The 18,729-nt window shown below is 52.6% G+C and overlaps 1 protein-coding gene across 2 annotated transcripts; it reads right to left on the bottom strand.

The window, feature by feature from the left end:
- Nucleotides 1-615: 615 nt before the first annotated feature.
- On the bottom strand, nucleotides 616-10,524 carry AIP (aryl hydrocarbon receptor interacting protein). 2 transcript variants are annotated; one of them, XM_003828723.7, is made up of 6 exons: nucleotides 8,485-10,524; nucleotides 4,555-4,734; nucleotides 2,270-2,458; nucleotides 1,505-1,681; nucleotides 1,262-1,403; nucleotides 616-931 (listed from the first exon to the last, which is right to left on the bottom strand). In XM_003828723.7, the coding sequence occupies exons 1-6, from the start codon at nucleotides 8,581-8,583 to the stop codon at nucleotides 726-728; spliced, it is 993 nt and encodes a 330-aa protein (XP_003828771.3). In that variant the 5' UTR covers nucleotides 8,584-10,524; the 3' UTR covers nucleotides 616-725. The 2 variants fall into 2 exon arrangements, with proteins under 2 accessions (XP_003828771.3, XP_014202375.3); XM_014346889.4 differs by having other exon boundaries at nucleotides 859-931; nucleotides 1,270-1,403.
- Between the last annotated feature and the right edge of the window lie 8,205 nt (nucleotides 10,525-18,729).

Below are 18,729 nucleotides of genomic sequence, written 5' to 3'. Positions count from 1 at the left end.
TTCAACAGGGGACACTGATGTGCACAGAGAGGCCAACACACACCCAGGGCCATCCAGGTCACAGGCAGGGTCAGGATGGGGGCCTGGGCCTCAAAAGGTCGCACGAAACCCACGCCCAGGGCCATCCATGTCACAGGCAAGTCAGGATGGGGGCCTGGGCCTCAAAAGGTTTCACGAAGCGCTCGGCCCTCTCCTCTTTCTGGACAGTCAGCCCACCCCAGCCCAACCCGGCTCACCTCAGCCCCAGCGTAGCTTCTCATGGAAACCCTGCCCCCAGACACCAAGGCCAGGAGACCATAGGATCCGAGGCTGGAGGGGGAGGGCAGCACCAGGAGACTACCTCCCTCAGGTGCCCAGCTACCTAGCTTGTACCCACTTCATCTCCCCCTTAAGACTGGGGGCTCCTGGGGTGCCCCAGCCCTGGCCAGCGAGAGACACTTCCTTGGTGAAAGAGCTCATCGTAATTTCTCTAACAGGGACACCGGAGCCTCAGAGCTGGTGGGTGGAGGGGCTAGGATTTGAACCCTGATTCTTTGCCTCCCAACAGCCACCCAAGTACCAGGAATGCCAGGTGATGACCCGGCTCTCCCAGTGGAGCAGCTCAGCAGACTCAGAGAGAGATAAATAAAGGCCTTTATATACACAGAAGCATGATGCAGCACGGGCAGGGGGGCTGGCAGCTGCAGCAGTGGGCTTGGCAGGTAAGGCAGGGCCAAGTGCTCCTGTCAATGGGAGAAGATCCCCCGGAACCGGGCTTTGTCCTCTTCGTCCTTCTGCCGGATCCGTGCCTCCAGGGCCCGCAGCTCTCGGCTCACCACGGGCGCCAGGGCTGGGTCCAGCTCCAGCACTTTGGCAAAGTCAGCCTGGGCCTCCTGGGCATTCCACACGGCCGCGTGGGCCTTGCCCCGCTTGAAGTAGGCCTTGACGTTGTCTGCAGGGGAGGCCAGTGGGCAGTGGGCATGCAAGGGCATGAGGGTGGATCCTGGCCAGCTGCCTGCCCTCACGTCTCCTGGCACCATGGGCCCACAGGGGAGAGAGAGCCCTCCCTGACCTGAGGATGCCACCCCACCCCCAATACACCATTCATGCTTCATTGGCACAATGGGGCCCACAGCCCTGCCGAGTAGAGGCATTTAGTCAGGCCCCCGTGGGAGCTCAGAATGGGGGTTGTGAAAGGCTAGGTCTTGACCCCAGCAGTGACAGGAGAAAGGCCACTCTCTGACCACTCGCAGCCCCCGGCAGCCCAGGGCCCGGTGCTCACCGTCGTACTTGTTGAGGATGGAAGAGCAGTGGTCCAGCACCTCGTAGTACTCCTCGACCACCAGCTTGCACTGGCAGTAGTTGAGCAGCAGCGGTGTGATCTGCTGGTCCAGCTGGATCCATTCAGGGGACCCAGGCTGTTCCTGGGAGCATGGGGGCAGGGAGCGGGGAGAAGCTGTAGACCTGGGCCCCCTGGCTCCACACCCCCCTCCATCCATCCTCCCCCTCAGCCTCCAGGCAGCACCTTCATCTGCAGGTTCTTGAGGCAGGCAATGGCATCGTAGTACTTGGCAGCAGCCTCCTTCACATGCCCCTCGCGGTACAACCGGTTGCCCTCCTGGTGGATAAGTGGCACTGCCTTTGTCTTCTCTTCGTCTGTCATGGCCCATGGGTCCTGCTGGTATGTGCCAGGGCTCTCCACCTGCAGGGCATGGGGCATATCACAGCGGGGCTCGGGGACACACCACAGCTGCATCCGTCAGCAGCAGACCTGACCCACATCTGGGCTGGCTGGGCCCCCAGACATCACACACCAGCAGCAGAGCTACTTGTCACTCAAAAAGCATCAAACAAACATCGATGTCACATCTCCTGTGTGCCCAGCACTGTGCCAAGTGCTAAGAATAGAACAGTGAACAAGACGGTGAAAAGCCCTGCCCTTGCAGAGATCATGGTGCATGGCAGGTTCCCTAAATGGACAAGGAAATCCATGAATTCCAAGGGACTTCAAGGTGCGGCAGGGGCTATAAAGGAAATGAGCTGCTGTGAGACAGAGAATGAGGAGACCGGGTGGACAGGGCCGGTTTCCTGGAGGAGGTGACATTTGAGATGTGAAGGAGGAGGAAAGGAGACCCAGGGTACTGCCAAGGGTCCTGCACAGGTTTTCTTGTCCCTGTCCGCTCCCCCAGCAGTCCACCTGCGGATCCCACCACCCCTGGATGGACAGGCCAGCGCCGCCCTGAGGCTGGGCAGTGGGGGCCTGGTGAGACCAGGCGCGGTGGCCCCTCACCTTCAGCATCTCCATGTGGAAGATGAGGGGCTGGGGGTTCTGCTGCAGGGCGTCCAGGTCAGCATGGCCCAGGGAGCTGTGTTCACGCATCTGTGCAACACCGCAGCAGTGCCGCTGGCCCTCCAGGGGGTCCTTGCCCACCGCGATGTTGCGGAGACTCTTGGCCACCAGCGGGTACAGGACCACATGCTGCGGGAAGGCAAGGGCGCCGGGGGCTCTGTCACCGTGGGCTGGCTGGTCACCGGGTCCACAAGGCCCAGCCCCCTTCCCCACCACCATCTGAGAACAAACACCAAGGCCCAGAGAGTGACAACTGGGACCCTACTCCGTTTAAGCACAGGAGGCTTTTAATTCAGGACTCCTCCAGTCGCTCAGCCCTCTCTCCTGGTGAAGCCCCAGCTTCTGCCACATTCTCTGGCCACCAAACAGAGCACCTAACCCCCTCCTCACCCCCACCACAGACACATGCCTACCATCAACCCCTGTCTCCCTGGTCCTTACAGGCCCAGTAGAATTCTTACCTCCTCTCCCTCCAGAGGATAAGGCCCTTTGCTGGACTATGCAAAGAACTGGGGCCCCCCACATTCTGTTCCCAGCAGCTCCTCCTTCTGCCCCACCCACACCCCACTGAGGGCCTACCTCAGAGCCGGGCCCAGGCCAGCCACTTCAAAATCCTCAGGGAGGCCGGATGTGGTGGCTCACGCCTGTAATCCTAGCACTTTGGGAGGCCAAGGCGGGCGGATCACCTGAGGTCAGGAGTTCAAGACCAGCCTGACCAACATGGTGAAACCGCGTCTCTGCTAAAATACAAAAATTAGCCGGGCACGATGGCAGGTGCCTGTAATCCCAGCTACTCAGGCAGCTAAGGCAGAGAATCAGTTGAACCCAGGAGATGGTGGTTGCAGTGAGCTAAGATCACGCCACTGCACTCCAGCCTGGGCAACAGAGTGAGACTTAGTCAAAAAAAAAAAAAAAAACCCACAGGGAGACAGGCATAGGGGACCTAGCTTCTAATCTCTTGCTTGGCAAAGCTGCTAGGCTGGTGGGAACCAGATAACCAGATTCCTCCTACCCGGGTCCTCCCCACTCCTCCCACTGCCCTGTTGTCTGGACAGGGGCTGACTGCCGGGCTGCCATCAGCGGGCATTTCCTGAGTCTTGGCTCTGGACTGGCTCGCGCTGGGCATCCCAAAGCTAGAAGTAAACAGGCCAGATCCCTGCTCTGCAATAGCCTAGGACAAGGCAGAAGAGCAGATCCTGGCCATGCAGGGCATGAGGGTTGGAGGACCCAAACGTGGGAGTTGAGCCAACCACTAGCAGTCAGGGAGGGCTTCCTAGAGGTGGTGACCCAGGAATAAGCTTTGAAGGAAGAGGGAAGATCTTGGCTAAGAAGGGGAATGGAAAGGAAAAGCAGGGAGGTTGAGTAAGAGGGTGAGACGGCAGGGGCCAGCCCCCAAAAAGCTATGTGAGCAGCTATAGCTTATACGGTTTAAGTCCTCACTTAATGTCCTAAGTAGGTTCTTGGAAACTGTGACTGTAGGCGAAACAATACATAACGAAACCAATTTTTCTTCTCATCAATGTTCTAACAAAATTTTGCTGAGAGAAATGACGGTGGCTGAGAAAAAACCTGATGTATGTTTTTTCTCTTAGTCACAGTTTCCAAGAATGTATCAGCAACATGAAGTGAGGACCCACTGTGCTCTATCCTTACAGTGACCAGGAGTCATAGAGGTTTGAAACAAAGGGATGTACAGGTCGTTTGCATTTGAGAACGAGTCCCCTGGCCTCAGTCTGGCTAATAGGGGAAGGCGGAATGGAGGCCAGGACGCCATCAGCAGGCTGGTGTGGTGGTCTGGAAAGAGTGGGTGGGCCGGGCGCGGTGGCTCACGCCTGTAATCCCAGCACTTTGGGAGGCCAAGGCGGGTGGATCACCTGAGGTCAGGTGTTCAAGACCAGCCTGGCCAACATGGTGAAACCCTGTCTCTACTAAAAATACAAAAATTAGCCGGGCATCATGGCGGGTGTTTGTAATCCCAGCTACTCGGGAGGCTGAGGCAGAAGAATCGCTTGAACCCAGGAGGTGGAGGGTGCAGTGAGCTGAGATCGTACCACTGCACTCCAGCCTGGGTGACAGAGCAAGACTCCATCTCAAAAAAAAAAAAAAAAAGAAAGAAAGAGCGGGTGGCAGTCTAGCAGAGGGTGGAGGGAGGAGGAGCCCTGGGGATAGGGAATAGGAATAGGGCTTGGCTGGACAGTCACCGCAGACAGGTACAGGACAGACACCTTGATGTCACAGAGGAACTGGGCAATCTCCCCTTCTCGCATGGTGCACACGATGGTCTCCCACACGGGCAGCTTGAACTTCTTGCCAATGATGAGCTCCATGGGCTTGCCACGAGCCTGGCTGTCGTCCAGCACGGTGCCCTCGTCGTCACTGTGCAGCGTCCGGTAGTGGAACGTGGCCTGTGGGCCACATGTGAGGTCAGGCAAAGGCACAAACCCTCACCCTGACCCCCAAGGAGAAGTCCAGTCCCCAGCCTGCAGACAGCATAAGGGACGGGGCTTCCCCGGGGACACCACCTGACCTTACACCTGGCTTCATCCTCCCACGCTGGTGAGAAAACAAAGCCACAAGGAGGGGAGGAATAGGCCCAAGCCACACGGCTAGTGGGTGGCTGAGTGGGAACAAGAGTCCAAGCAGTCTGACTCCAGTCATTCCTCAACACATATTTACTAAGCACCTACTATGTGCCCAAGCTCTGTGCTAGACACCAGAACATGGCAGCAAGCAAAACACAAAAAAGTCCCTGCCCCCCTGGAGCTCACATGGCGCTTCTAGAGGGAGGAGATGGGCATCAAACAAAACAATATGTCATGGCAGGTGAAGCCACGTGCTTGGGAAACAGCAGGGCAAGAGGGTTGGGGCTGGATTAAACAGAGTGGGGGGTTGGGGAGTAAGGAAGAAAGCAAGCCAAGTGGACCCTGGGATAGGAACTTTCTAGGCCAAAAGAACAGCATGTGTAAAAAAGCCTTGCAGTGGGACAATGTGATATGGAAGTGCTGGGAAGGGAGGAGCATGGTCCTGTTAAATAATATGGAAGGGGAGAAGGGAAGTGCTGGGTAGAGGAGGGCGTGGTCCCTGGGTAGGGTTCCACCCCCACGGACCTAGGTGAGAACAGGCATTTCCTGCCCAAATGTTGCATTTCCTAAGACCACCCTGGCCTGCCACACCCCTATCCTGTGCCTATAAAAACCCAACACCCCCTAGGGGGCAGACCCACAGGCAGCCAGATGTCAGAGAAGCCCATCAGCAGAAGACGACACGAGCTCCTGGTCATTGGAGAGGATGTTAGGGGAGCAAGCAGCAGAAGATCACACTGATAGGCACCTGCACGCTGGCAGGTCATCAACTGGCAGGAAGAGGCGGAGTTTGGCTGGGGCAGTCAGAGGAGAGGTGGGGCCACCAAGTGGCCCAACCCCAGGGGAAGACCATCTCCAAGGCGGGTGGATCACCTGAGGTCAGGAGTTCAAGACCAGCCTGGCCAATGTGGCAAAACCGCGTCTCTACTAAAAATACAAAAATTAGCTGGCCATGATGGCGGGTGCCTGTAATCCCAGCTACTTGGGAGGCTGAGGCAGGAGAATCACTTGAACCCAGAAGGTGGAGGTTGCAGTGAACCGAGATCATGCCACTGCACTCCAGCTTGGGCAATAGAGCAAGACTCCGTCTCAAAAAAAAAAAAAAAAAAAAGGTGTTTGAAACCAGCTTGGCCAACATGGTAAAAGCCCATCTCTACTAAAAACATTTTTAAAAATTAGCCGGGCCTGGTGTCGGGCACATGTAATCTCAGCTACTTGGGAGGCTGAGGCAGGAGAATTGCTTGAACCTGGGAGGCAGAGATTGTGCCATTGCACTCCAGCCTGGGCAACAAGAGTGAAACTCCATCTCAGAAAAAAAAAATAAATAATAAAAATAAATTTGCAATCATTCTCCAAGCCCACAAGTGATCTAATTCTCCAGTACTCCAGTACATCAAGGCAAGAAAACCCCAGACTACAGAAAGCCCTCTGTCCTTGTGATAAGGAAGGGGGTCTAATTGAGCTGGTTAACACAAGCCTCCCATAGACAAACTAAAAGAGCACCCTAGAACACACGGAGCTGTAAATATTCACCCCTAGACACTGCCATGAGGTCGGAGCCCACAGCCTGCCCATCTGTATGCTCCCCCAGAGGTCTGAGCAGCGGGGCACTGAAGAAGCGAGCCACTCCCCCATCGCACGCCCTGCGAGGGAGACAAGGGAACTTCCCATTTCAAATGCATGATGTGTTCAAGAGCAGCAATGCCAGTGTGGCAGAGCAGAGTGAAGGAGGGGGTGGGGTACACCACAGGGTCAGCAGGGGAGCTCACCCAGGTCAGTAGGGGTGGACCTCACAGGGCCTGTAGGCTATGGTGAGGCCTCTGTTTTTTACTCTGTGATGGAAGCCACTGAGTGGCTCCGAGCAAAAAAGGAATTGAATCTGGCATGGGTTCGGCTGCTGGGACGAGAACAGACCACAGAGGGACAAAAGAGGCAGGAGAGTTAGAGGTCGCTGCAGTAACCCAGGCTGGAGATGAGGATGGCCTGGACCCAAGCAGTGATGGCAGAAGTGGTGAGAACTCAGATCCTGGCTGGATATTGAGGATGTGATGTGGGATGTGAGACTGGGAGGACCACAGAGATGCTAAGGTTTTTGCCCTGAACAACGGGAAGGTTGTTGGTTCCCCTGACACGGAGAAGCCTCAGGTGGAGCAGGTTAAGTGTGAGTTGCCAACCAGGCTTCCAGGTGGAGATGGTGAGTAGGGAGCTGTATATCAGGTTTAAGAGACAGTTAATGACTGGAGAGCTGCATCTGGGAGTAATCCGGGCAGGGAGAGTTTTTAGAGATAACACTGGGGGTGGGTGCAGAGAAAAGAGGTTTGGAGATTGAACTCTCGACAGGATATGGTTAGAGGAGCCCACGCTCTTAACTGCCGCACCATGCTGCATCTCTGAAGTCAGTTTCCACATCGGTAAAACGGAATCAACAACAGTACCTATCTCACATTGTAGGAAATAAACGTGTGAAGCATGTAGCACAATGTTCGAATAGTGAGCACTCAATCAGTGCTGGCGATTGGTTATTTAACACCACCTGTTTCTGATCTTGGGGTGCCATTGTTCACATCTCTCCTTCTGATGTCTGTTCCATCCAGGATCTCCCTTGCCAGCCCCTTCTTCCAACGCCACCAACCCCCCAGCACACGGGGGCATGAACCCACACCACACATCCTGTCTCTTCTTAGAGAAGATATCTTTTCATACAGCGGATCACTCCAGCCATGCAGCTCCCCTCTGCTCTCAGAGCACTTATACTGCACTGGGCTAGGATGCTTAGCTGCCCGATTCGGCACGGTGCTGGCCAGGGGGCATGTGCTCATATGCTCAATGTGCATGTCCTGCCTGACTGCTCTGCTGGGCACAGGGGCTGCCCCTGGGAGGTTCCCTACTCTGCAAACAAGTGGCAGCTGGGAAAAGCACTCCGGGAGGAGGCAACTGCAGGAGAAGCAGGGAAGCCTGGAGTTGTAGGTTGGGGGAGAAGGGGGCAGAGGGGCTGGATCTGGGGGCCTGGCAAAAAGGAGAAAAGTGGGAGGTTCTTTACTTCCCAGCCCTCATCTGTCCCAAACAAGCCCCTAGTGCAGCAGGAAGGCTGCTAAAGAGTCCCTGTCTGGGAGACCTGACCTCTGGGCCCGTTCTCCGGCTTTGCACGTCCCAGGGTCTTGGTTTTCCACTCTAAACAGCGGCAGCTGGTCTAAGTGTTTTCAGAAGGCCCTTCCATCTACAAAGGATCATGAGCCTTGAAACCCAGATACCCGAGGACCACTCCCGGCCCTGGGTTTCCGCCAGCGTGGGGTCTGCCCAAGCACTGAGATCAACCCCCAACCCCAACCCGCTTGTGATGACTGACGGCCTCCCCCACCAATGCTGCTACAAGGCCGAGCCAGGGGGCGGGGCAGACAGGCCCGAATTCACCCCCTACTTAAATTCAGCCCAATCAGCGTCGAGTTCTGCATGTGAGCGGTAGGGTCAGTGGACGCTGCCCTCTGGGCATGCGCAACCTCTCGCCTAAGGCCTCCTCCCGCCTCGCATGCGCACCACGCCGCAGAGGGGGAGAAGGGTAGGGTAGACACGAACCTTGGTCCCATCCTGAAAGTCCGGGAGCTCTCCTCGGCCTTCCTGTATCACACGTTTTTGGATCCCGTCCTCCCGGAGTCTTGCGATGATATCCGCCATCCTCCTTCCCCGCTGCTCCCTTTCGGCAACTTCCGGACTCGGTCGGTAGCTTCCGGACTTGCTTCGGCAACTCCTAGCACCTCGGCAGCTTCCGAGCTAGCGCCATTTTGGTTGAGGGCAGAAGCCAAAAGGGACTGAGCGTGGAAACGGATGGTGATTGGTTCTCTGCGATGGGGCTGAGTGCGCGCGTCCGCTCGGGGGCGGAGCCTAGGAATGTCTCGGGGCTGGACCCCAGCCTGTCAAGGAGGAAGGGTCGGGGTCCGCGGGCCGGGCGGGACGAGGACGTCCCTAACAATTGTCATTGAATTGAGTGGGACTGCGGCCGTGTGGCACTTTGTTTGAAGTTGTGGATGGAATATAACAGCACTGCAGAGTTAGGAAAATGAAAAAAAAAAAAAACACCCGTAAGCCACACCCTCAAAGTGTTATGATTTTTGTGTATTTTCTTCCGGCTTTTTCTCTTTCGCATATCTAGTATGATTGTCGGGACTCTTGCATCCTGGATCTTCCTCTTTCAAAAAATAAAAAGAGGAAGAGGGAAAGAAAGGTGGAGAAGGAGACCAAGAGAGCCCATTGCGGGGTCGGAAATGAGTCATAGTTGTGCCCAATTAATATTAGGGAATAATCGATGAATGATAGAAATGAGGTACTTTAGCGCCGGGCGCGGTGGCTCATGCCTGTAACCCCACCACTTTGGGAGGCCGAGGCGAGAGGATCGCTTGAGCCCAGGAGTTCGAGGCTGCAGTGGGCCGTGTTCGTGCCACTGCACTCCAGGCTAGCCGACAGAGCGAGATGCTGTCTCAAAACAAAACAAAAAAATAAAATTAAATTAAAAGAAAAGAAAAAAGAGAAATGAGGTACTTTGGGGCTAAAACAACTTTTTTCTTTTTTTGAGACGGAGTCTCGCTCTGTCACCCACGCTGGAGTGCAGTGGCACAATTTCAGCTCACTGCAAGCTCTGCCTCCCGGGTTCACGCCATTCTCCTGCCTCAGCCTCCCGAGCAGCTGGGACTACAGGCGCCCGCCACCATGCCCGGCTAATTTTTTGTATTTTTAGTAGAGACAGGGTTTCACCGTGTTAGCCAGGATGGTCTCAATCTCCGGACCTCGTGATCCGCCCACCTCGGCCTCCCAAAGTGCTGGGATTACAGGCATGAGCCACAGCACCCAGCTGATATGAAACATTCTAAATAAAATACTAGGCTAATTGAATTCACTAATGTCATGTAAAAATGCATCAATATGGAGCAGGTGTGGTGGCTTATGCCTCTAATACCAGCACTTTGGGAGGCCAAGGCAGGTGGATCTCCTGGATCTCCTTGAGCTCACAAGTTCAAGACCAGCCTGGACAACATGGCAAAATACCATCTTCACCAAAAATACAAAAAATTAGGTGGTGTGGTGGTGCACGCCTGTGGTCCCAGCTACTCAGCAGGCTGAGGCTGGAGGATTGCTTGAGCCCAGGAGATGGAGGTTGTAGTGAGCCAAGATCGCACCACTGCACTCCAGCCTGGGTGATAGAGTGAGACCCCATCTCAAAAAAAAAAAAAAGGCATCAATATGCTAAGTGAAATAACAGTCACCAGTCACATACAGGAAAATACTGTATTATTCCACTTATGTAAGGTACCTAGAGTAGTCAGATTCACAAAGACAGAAAGCAGGGCTGGGCGCGGTGGCTGACACCTGTAATCCCAGCACTTTTGGAGGCCAAGGCAGGCAGATCACCTGAGGTCAGGAGTTTGAGACCAGCCTGGCCAACATGGAGAAGCCCCATCTCTACGAAAAATACAAAAATTAGCTGGGTATGGTGGCACGTGCCTGTAATCCCAGCTACTCGGGAGGCTAAGGCAGGAGAATCGCTTGAACCCAGGAGGCAGAAGTTGCATTGAACCAAGATCGCGCCACTGCACTCCAGCCTGGGCGACAGAGCAAGACTCCATCTCAAAAAAAAAAAAAAAAGACAGCAGAATGGTGATTGCCAAGGGCTGGGGGTAGGGGGGTGGGAAATGGAGACTTGTTCTTTGATGAGTGTAGAATTTGTTTTGAAAGACGAAACTGTTCTGGAAATTGGTTGCATAACAGTGTGCATATACTTAACGCCACTGAGTATACACTTCAAAACAGTTGAGATGGTAAATTTTATGTTATGTGTATTTTACCACAATTAAGAATAATTTTTTTGCCGGGCGTGGTGGCTCACGCCTGTAATCCCGGCTCTTTGGGAGGCTGAGGCAGGTGGATCACCTCAGGTCAGAAGTTCAAGACCAGCCTGGTCAACATGGTGAAACCCCGTCTCTACTAAATATACAAAAATTAGCCAGGCATGGTGGCGGGCACCTATAATCCCAGCTACTCAGGAGGCTGAGGCAGGAGAATCACTTGAACCCGGGAGGCAGAGGTTGCAGTGAGCCGAGATTGCGCCATTGCACTCCAGCCTGGGCAACAAGAGCAAAACTTCATTCCGAAAAAAAAAAAAGAAGAAGAATTTTTTTTTCCGGGCTGGCACGGTGGCTCACGCCTGTAATCCCAGCACTTTGGGAGGCCGAGGCGGGCAGATCATGAGGTCAAGAGATCAAGACCAGCCTGACCAACATGGTGAAACCCCGTCTCTACTAAAAATATAAAAATTAGCCAGGCGTGGTGGCAGGTGCCTGTAATCCCAGCTACTCAGGGAGACCGAGGCAGGAGAATCACTTGAACCCAGGAGGTGGAGGTTACAGTGAGCCGAGATCACACCACTGCACTCCAGCCTGATGACAGATCGAGACTGTCTCAAAAAAAAAAAAAAAATTTTTTTTCCAAAGAAAATGCATGAAGATCAAGTAGAGTTTATTCCAAGAATGTAAGAATGATTCAACATTATAAACATCTATTACTGTAATTCACCACGTCGGTTAACTAAAGGAGAAAATGCATATGGTTATCTCAAAATATGCATAAAAAGCATTTTATGAACTTCTGTGACTATGATAAAAACTCACAGTTAGGAACAAAGAGGAATTTTCTCAGGTTGATAAAAGCTGCATACAATTAAGTATGATGGAATAAGTATCCACAATTTCTTCAAGATCAGGAACAAGGCAATGATGCTCTCTAGGAATGATGCTGATCAGTAAGTGTTAGAAGTCCTGCCTAGAATCCCAGCACTTTGGGAGGCTGAGGCAGGAGGATGGCTTGAGCCCATGAGTAACAACTTGGGCAAGATAGCAAGACCCAGTCTTTACAAAAAGAAAAAAAGAAAGAAAATTAGCTGGGCCTAGTGGCACATGCCTGTAGTCCCAGCTACTAAAGAGGCTGAGGCAGGACGATCCCTTGAGCCCAGGAGATCGAGGCTGCAATGAGCTATGATCTCACCACTGCACTCCAGCCTGCACAACAGAGCAAGACCCTATATCCAAAAAAATAAAAGAAATTTAATTTTTTTTAAAAAAAGAAGTCCTGGTCAAAACAATAAGCCAAGAAAAAGAAACGAGAGTAAACTGTCATTGTCGGCAGATTATATCAGTATAGAAAATCCAACATAATCTATAGACTGCTTTAACAAATTAGAAGGCCAGGCATGGTGGCTCATGCCTATAATCCCAACACTTTTAGAAGTCAAGGCAGGAGGATTACTCGAGGCCAGGAGTTCGAGACCAGCCTGAGCAACATAGCGAGACCCTGTCTCTACAAATAAATCAAAAAATGTAGTTGGGCATGGTACCACGCGCTTGTGGTTCTAGCTACTTGGGAGGCAGGAGGATCCCTTGAGCCCATGAGGCTGAGGCTGCAGTGAGCCATGATCAGACCACTGCACTCCACCCTGGGCGACAGAGTGAGACCCTATCTCAAAAACGGAAACAAAAAACCCAGAGTTCAGCAATGTTACAGGGATTTAAAAAAAAAAAAAAAAAAAAAAAGCGGCCGGGCGCAGTGGCTCACACCTGTAATCCCAGCAGTTTAAGAGGCTGAGGTGGGCGGGTCACCTGAGGTCAGGAGTTCAAGACCAGCCTGGTCAACATCGTGGAACCCCCGTGTCTACTAAAAATACAAAAATTAGCTGGGTGTGGTGGCGGGTGCCTGTAATCCCAGCTACTCGGGAGGCTGAGACAGGAGAATCGCTTGAACCCAGGAGGCGGAGGTTGCAGTAAGCCGAGGTTGTGCCACCGCACTCCAGCCTGGGCAAGAAAGAGCGAAACTCCGTCTCCAAAAAAAAAAAGCTAACAAAAATTAATAGTACTCTTCACACCAGCAATAAGCAACTGAAAAGTATAATAGAATATAAAGGGCCAGGCATGGTAGCTGACACCTGTAATCCCAGCACTTCGGGAGGCTGAGGCAGGCAGATCACTTGAGGTCAGGAGTTCAAGACCAGCTTGGCCAACATGGTGGAACCCCATCTCTACTAAAAATACAAAAATTAGCCAGGCATGGTGGCACATGCCTGTAATCCCAGCTACTCAGGAGGCTGAGGCAGGAGAATAGCTTGAACCTGGAAGGCAGAGGCTGCAGTGAGCCATAATCACACCACTTCACTCCAGCCTGGACGACGGAGTGAGACTCCAACTCAAAGAGAAAAAAAAGGGAGAGACTAAAGTATCATTCACAACAGCAATAAAACCCATGAAGTAGGAAATACAAACACAACTCAGAACTTTTTGAAGAAAAACAAATTTTTTTTTTTTTTGAGATGGAGGCTTGCTCTGTCGCCAGGCTGGAATGCAGTGGCACGATCTCGGCTCACTGCAACCTCTGCCTCCAGGGTTCAAGTAATTCTCCTGCCTCAGCCTCCCAAGTAGCTTGGACTACAGGTGCCCGCCAACATTCCCAGCTAATTTTTGTATTTTTAGTAGAGACAGGGTTTCACCATGTTGGCTAGGGTGGTCTCGAACTCCTGACCTCAGGTGATCCGCCTGCCTCGGCCTCCCAAAGTGCTGGGATTACAGGCATGAGACACTGTGCCCAGCCTGAAAAACAAGATTTTATAACACAAAAGAAGATCTCAATAACTGAAGAGACGTATCTTGTTAATAAATAGAACAACTCAACACAAAGATGTGATTTCTTCTGAAATTAACCTAGAAATTCAATGAAATCCAAATAGAAATCAGGAGGATTTTTTCGCCCGGCCAGCCGCCCCGCCCGGGAGGTGAGGGGCGCCTCTGCCCGGCCACCCCTACTGGGAAGTGAGGAGCCCCTCTGCCCAACCAGCCGCCCCGTCCGGGAGGGAGGTGGGGGGGTCAGCCCCCCGCCCGGCCAGCCGCCCCGTCCGGGAGGTGAGGGGCACCTCTGCCCGGCCGCCCCTACTGGGAAGTGAGGAGCCCCTCTGCCCGGCCACCACCCCGTCTGGGAGGTGTACCCAACGGCTCATTGAGAACGGGCCATGATGACAATGGCGGTTTTGTGGAATAGAAAGGGGGGAAAGGTGGGGAAAAGATTGAGAAATCGGATGGTTGCTGTGTCTGTGTAGAAAGAAGTAGACATGGGAGACTTTTCATTTTGTTCTGTACTAAGAAAAATTCTTCTGCCTTGGGATCCTGTTGATCTGTGACCTTACCCCCAACCCTGTGCTCTCTGAAACATGTGCTGTGTCCACTCAGGGTTAAATCGATTAAGGGCAGTGCAAGATATGCTTTGTTAAACAGATGCTTGAAGGCAGCATGCTCGTTAAGAGTCATCACCTAATCTCAAGTACCCAGGGACACAAACACTGCGGAAGGCCGCAGGGTCCTCTGCCTAGGAAAACCAGAGACCTTTGTTCACTTGTTTATCTGCTGACCTTCCCTCCACTATTGTCCTATGACCCTACCAAATCCCCCTCTGCGAGAAACACCCAAGAATGATTAAAAAAAAAAAGAAATTGGGAGGATTTTTTAAGAACTTGGAAAACATTTTTGTAACATTTCTATAAAAAATAAAGGTCCATGAAAAGCTAGGTCAAGTTTGAATAAGATGACCAAGGAGAAGGGGCTTGGTCTCTTGCATTAAACCACACCGAAAACCGTACAGACAAGGATAAGATACTGGTGAGAAATAGTGAAGTGGGTCAAAGTGTGTCCTGAATTGGTGGGTTCTTGGTCTCACTGACTTCAAGAATGAAGCTGCAGACCCTCGCGGTGTTACAGTTCTTAAAGGAGGCGTGCCCGGAGTTTGTTCCTTCTGATGTTCGGATGTCTTCGGAGTTTCTTCCTTCTGGTGGGTTCAGGGTCTCGCTAGCTTCAGGAGTGAAGCTGCAGACCTTCGCCGTCAGTGTTACAGCTCACAAACGCAGTGTGGACCCAAAGTATGAGCAGCAGCAAGAGCTATTGCAAAGAGCAAAAGTACAAAGCTTCCACAGTGTGCAAAACCACCCGAGCCAGTTCCCACTGCTAGCTCGGGCAGCCTGCTTTTATTCTCTTATCTAGCCCCACCCACATCCTGCTGATTGGGCCACTTTACAGAGAGCCGATTGGTCCATTTTCCAGAGAGCTGATTGGTCCGTTTTGACAGGGTGCTGATTGGTGCGTTTACAATCCCTGAGCTAGACAAAAAAGTTCTCCACGTCCCCACTAGATTAGCTAGATACAGAGTATCCACACAAAGGTTCTCCAAGTCCCCACCAGAGCAGCTGGATACAGAGTGTCGACTGGTGCATTCACAAACCCTGAGCCAGACACAGGGTGCTGATTGGTGTGTTTACAAACCTTGAGCTAGATAAAGAATGCCCATTGGTGTATTTACAATCCCTTAGCTAGAGGTAAAGGTTCTCCAAGTCCCCACCAGACTCAGGAGCTCTGTTGGCTTCACCCAGTGGATCGCGCACCGTGGCTGCAGGTGGAGCTGCCTGCCAGTCCCGCACCGTGCGCCCGCACTCAGCCCTTGGGTGGTCGATGGGACTGGGCGCCCTGGAGCAGGGGGCGGCGCTCGTCGCGGAGGCTCGGGCTGCGCAGGAGCCCACGGCGGGGCTGGGGGGAGGCTCAGGCATGGCGGGCTGCAGGTCCCGAGCCCTGCCCCGCGGGAAGGCAGCTAAGGCCCGGCGAGAAGTCGAGCACAGCAGCTGCTGGCCCAGGTGCTAAGCCCCTCACTGCCCAGGGCCGGCGGGCGGGCCGGCCGCTCCGAGTGCGGGGCCCGCCGAGCCCACGCCCACCCGGAACTCGCGCTGGCCCGCAAGCACGTCGCGCAGCCCCGGTTCCCGCCCGCGCTTCTCCCTCCAGACCTCCCCGCAAGCTGAGGGAGCCGGCTCCGGCCTTGGCCAGCCCAGAAAGGGGCTCCCACAGTGCAGCGGCGGGCTGAAGGGCTCCTCAAGCGCAGCCAGAGTGGGCACCAAGGCCGAGGAGGCGCCGAGAGCGAGCGAGGGCTGTGAGGGCTGCCAGCAGGCTGTCACCTCTCAAAAGGAACCAAAAAGAGAGCTTAGAACATACGTATGTGTGGGCAGCTCTACCAGTGCTGTATGATAAAGATGGCACCACAGTCCAGAGGGAAAAAGAACTGGTTGTTTGGAGCGGCCAGTGGTAGTGGCTCACACCTAATCCCAGTACTTTGGGAGGCCGGGGCAGGCAGATCACATGAGGTCAGGAGTGCAAGACCAGCTTGGCCAACATGGTGAAACCCCGTCTGTACTAAAAATATAAAAATTGGCCGGGCGCGGTGGCTCACGCCTGTAATCCCAGCACTTTGGGAGGCAGAGGCGGGCGGATCACGAGGTCAGGAGATCGAGACCATCCTGGCTAACACAGTGAAACCCCATCTCTACTAAAAATACAAAAAATTAGCCGGGCGTGGTGGCGGGCGCCTGTAGTTCCAGCTACTCTGGAGGCTGAGGCAGGAGAATGGCGTGAACCCGGGAGGCGGAGCTTGCAGTAAGCCGAGATTGCGCCACTGCACTCCAGCCTGGGCGACAGAGCGAGACTCCATCTCAAAAATATATATATATAATATATATTATTTATATATTATATATTATATATAATATATTAATTATATATATAATATATATTGTATATAATATATAATATATTGTATATTATATATTATATATTTAATATATTATACAAATATATATAAATATTATATATATATATAAATTAGCTGGGCATGGTGGGCACCTGCAATCCCAGCTACTCGAGAGGCTGAGACGGGAGAATCACTTGGACTCAAGAGGCAGAGGTTGCAGTGAGCCGAGATCACCCCACTGCCCTCCAGCCTGTGTGGCTGAGCAAGACTCCATCTAAAAAAAAAAAAAAAAAAAAGGGAATCTTGCCCTGTCATCCAGGCTGGAGAGCAGTGGCACAATCTCGGCTCTGTGTAACCTCCGCCTTCTGGTTCAAGCGATTCTCCTGCCTCAGCCTCCCGAGTAGCAGGAACCACAGGCACCCACCACCATGCCCTGCTAATTTTTTTGAGACTTTGTCTAAAAAAAAAAGAAAAAAAACTTGGAACAGAGGCGAATGTACAATAGCTACCCTTGCCCCTCCAGAGGTCACAGTCTGTAACCCCATAAGACCCAAGAACAGCAGAAGTAAGTGAGCAATAGGATTAATTTTGGCGGGAATCAGGGCAACAATAGGACTGGTGGCACCCTAGGGTGGCCTTGCTTACCACGAGTCAACTGTAAAGAACTTGACTCAAACCCTAGAATCCTTAGCCACCAACACGGGTCAGGCCTTAAAGGGAATTCAAGAATTTCTAGACTCTTTGGCAAACATAGTTCTCTGTAACAGATTAGCATTAGATTATTTACTAGCTGAACAAGGTGAAGTTTGTGCAGTTATTAATAAAACCTGCTGCACATGTCTTACCAGCTCCAAACAGGTTGAGGCTAACATTCGAAAGATCTATGAACAAGCTACTTGGCTACATAGATAGAACCATAGCACCAACCGCAGCAATATCTGGTCAACTATCAAAAATGCCTTCCCGAGTCTCACCTGGTTTTTTACCTCTCCTAGGACCTTTGATAGCCATCTTGTTATTCCTAATTTTTGGCTTTGGTTGTTTAAACTCTTAGTAAGTCTTTGAGATTGCAACAGTTTCAGGTAAACACAATGCTGGCACAAGGCTTCCGACCCATTCATCTACTGACCTGGGTAATGAAAGTATCCTGTCTTTTGGACCCTTAGATCGGGTATCAGGAGATTTTTTTTTTTTTTTTTTTGAGACAGAGTCTCGCTCTGTCACCCAGGCTGGAGTCCAGAGGCGAGATCTTGGCTCGTTGCAACCTCCACCTCCCAGGTTCAAGAGATTCTCTGCCTCAGCCTCCCAAGTAGCTGGGATTACAGGCGTCTGCCACCATGCCCAGCTAATGTTTGTATTTTTAGTAGAGACGGGGTTTCTTTTTTTTGTTCGTTTGTTTTTTGAGACGGAGTCTCGCTCTGTCGCCCAAGCTGGGGTGCAGTGGCGCGATTTCAGCTCACTGCAACCTCCACCTCCCGGGTTCACGCCGTTCTCCTGCCTCAGCCTCCCAAGTAGCTGGGACTACAGGGGCCTGCCACCACGCCCAGCTAATTTTTTGTATTTTTAGTAGAGATGGGGTTTCACTGTGTTAGCCAGGATGGTAGAGACAGGGTTTCACCATGTTGGCCTGGATGGTCTCGACCTCCTGACCTCGTGATCCACCCGCCTCAGCCTCCCACAGTTCTGGGATTACAGGCATGAGCCACTGCACCCGACCGGGTATCTGGAGATTTTTACCTCTCCAGTGCTAGGAAGGGGCTATGCCCATAAACTCAACAGGAAGCAGTTACAGAAGATGGATCTCTGCCCTTCCGCTGCCCTCTTAAGATTAAGAAGGAGTATCTAATCTCTGAGCAAGGAATGAGGTAGGTGGCAGGACTCAGCTCTGGAGGTGGGAGACAGACACCAGACCAGATTGAGAACTAGCTAAAACAGGGAATGCTGGGCATGGTGGCTCATCCCTGTAATCCCAGCACTTTGGGAGGGTGAGGCAGGTGGATCACTTGAGGCCAGGAATTTGAGACCAGTTTGGCCAACATGGTAAAACACCATCTCTACTAAAAATACAAAACTTAGCTGGGTGTAGTGGCGGATGCCTGTAATCCCAGCTACTCCAGAGGCTGAGGCAGAGAATCGCTTGAACCCAGGAGGTGGAGGTTGCAGTGAGCCTAGATCGTGCCACTGCACTCCAGCCTGGGCAACAGAGGGAGACTCCGTCTCAAAAAAATAAAA

Source organism: Pan paniscus, chromosome 9 (genome assembly GCF_029289425.2).
Source record: "Pan paniscus chromosome 9, NHGRI_mPanPan1-v2.0_pri, whole genome shotgun sequence".
Classification (NCBI taxonomy): domain Eukaryota; kingdom Metazoa; phylum Chordata; class Mammalia; order Primates; family Hominidae; genus Pan; species Pan paniscus.
This window is presented reverse-complemented; position numbering and strand designations above follow the sequence as displayed.

What these genes read in the sequence shown, in the direction of transcription:
- AIP (XM_003828723.7), bottom strand. Translation starts at nt 8,583, where the DNA reads ATGGCGGATATCATCGCAAGACTCCGGGAGGACGGGATCCAAAAACGT. An exon ending in ACTTTCAGGATGGGACCAAG is followed by an intron (nt 4,735 to 8,484) that starts GTTCGTGTCTAC and finishes TGTGGCCCACAG; the next exon opens with GCCACGTTCCACTACCGGAC. An exon ending in TCAAGAACCTGCAGATGAAG is followed by an intron (nt 1,404 to 1,504) that starts GTGCTGCCTGGA and finishes CCATGCTCCCAG; the next exon opens with GAACAGCCTGGGTCCCCTGA.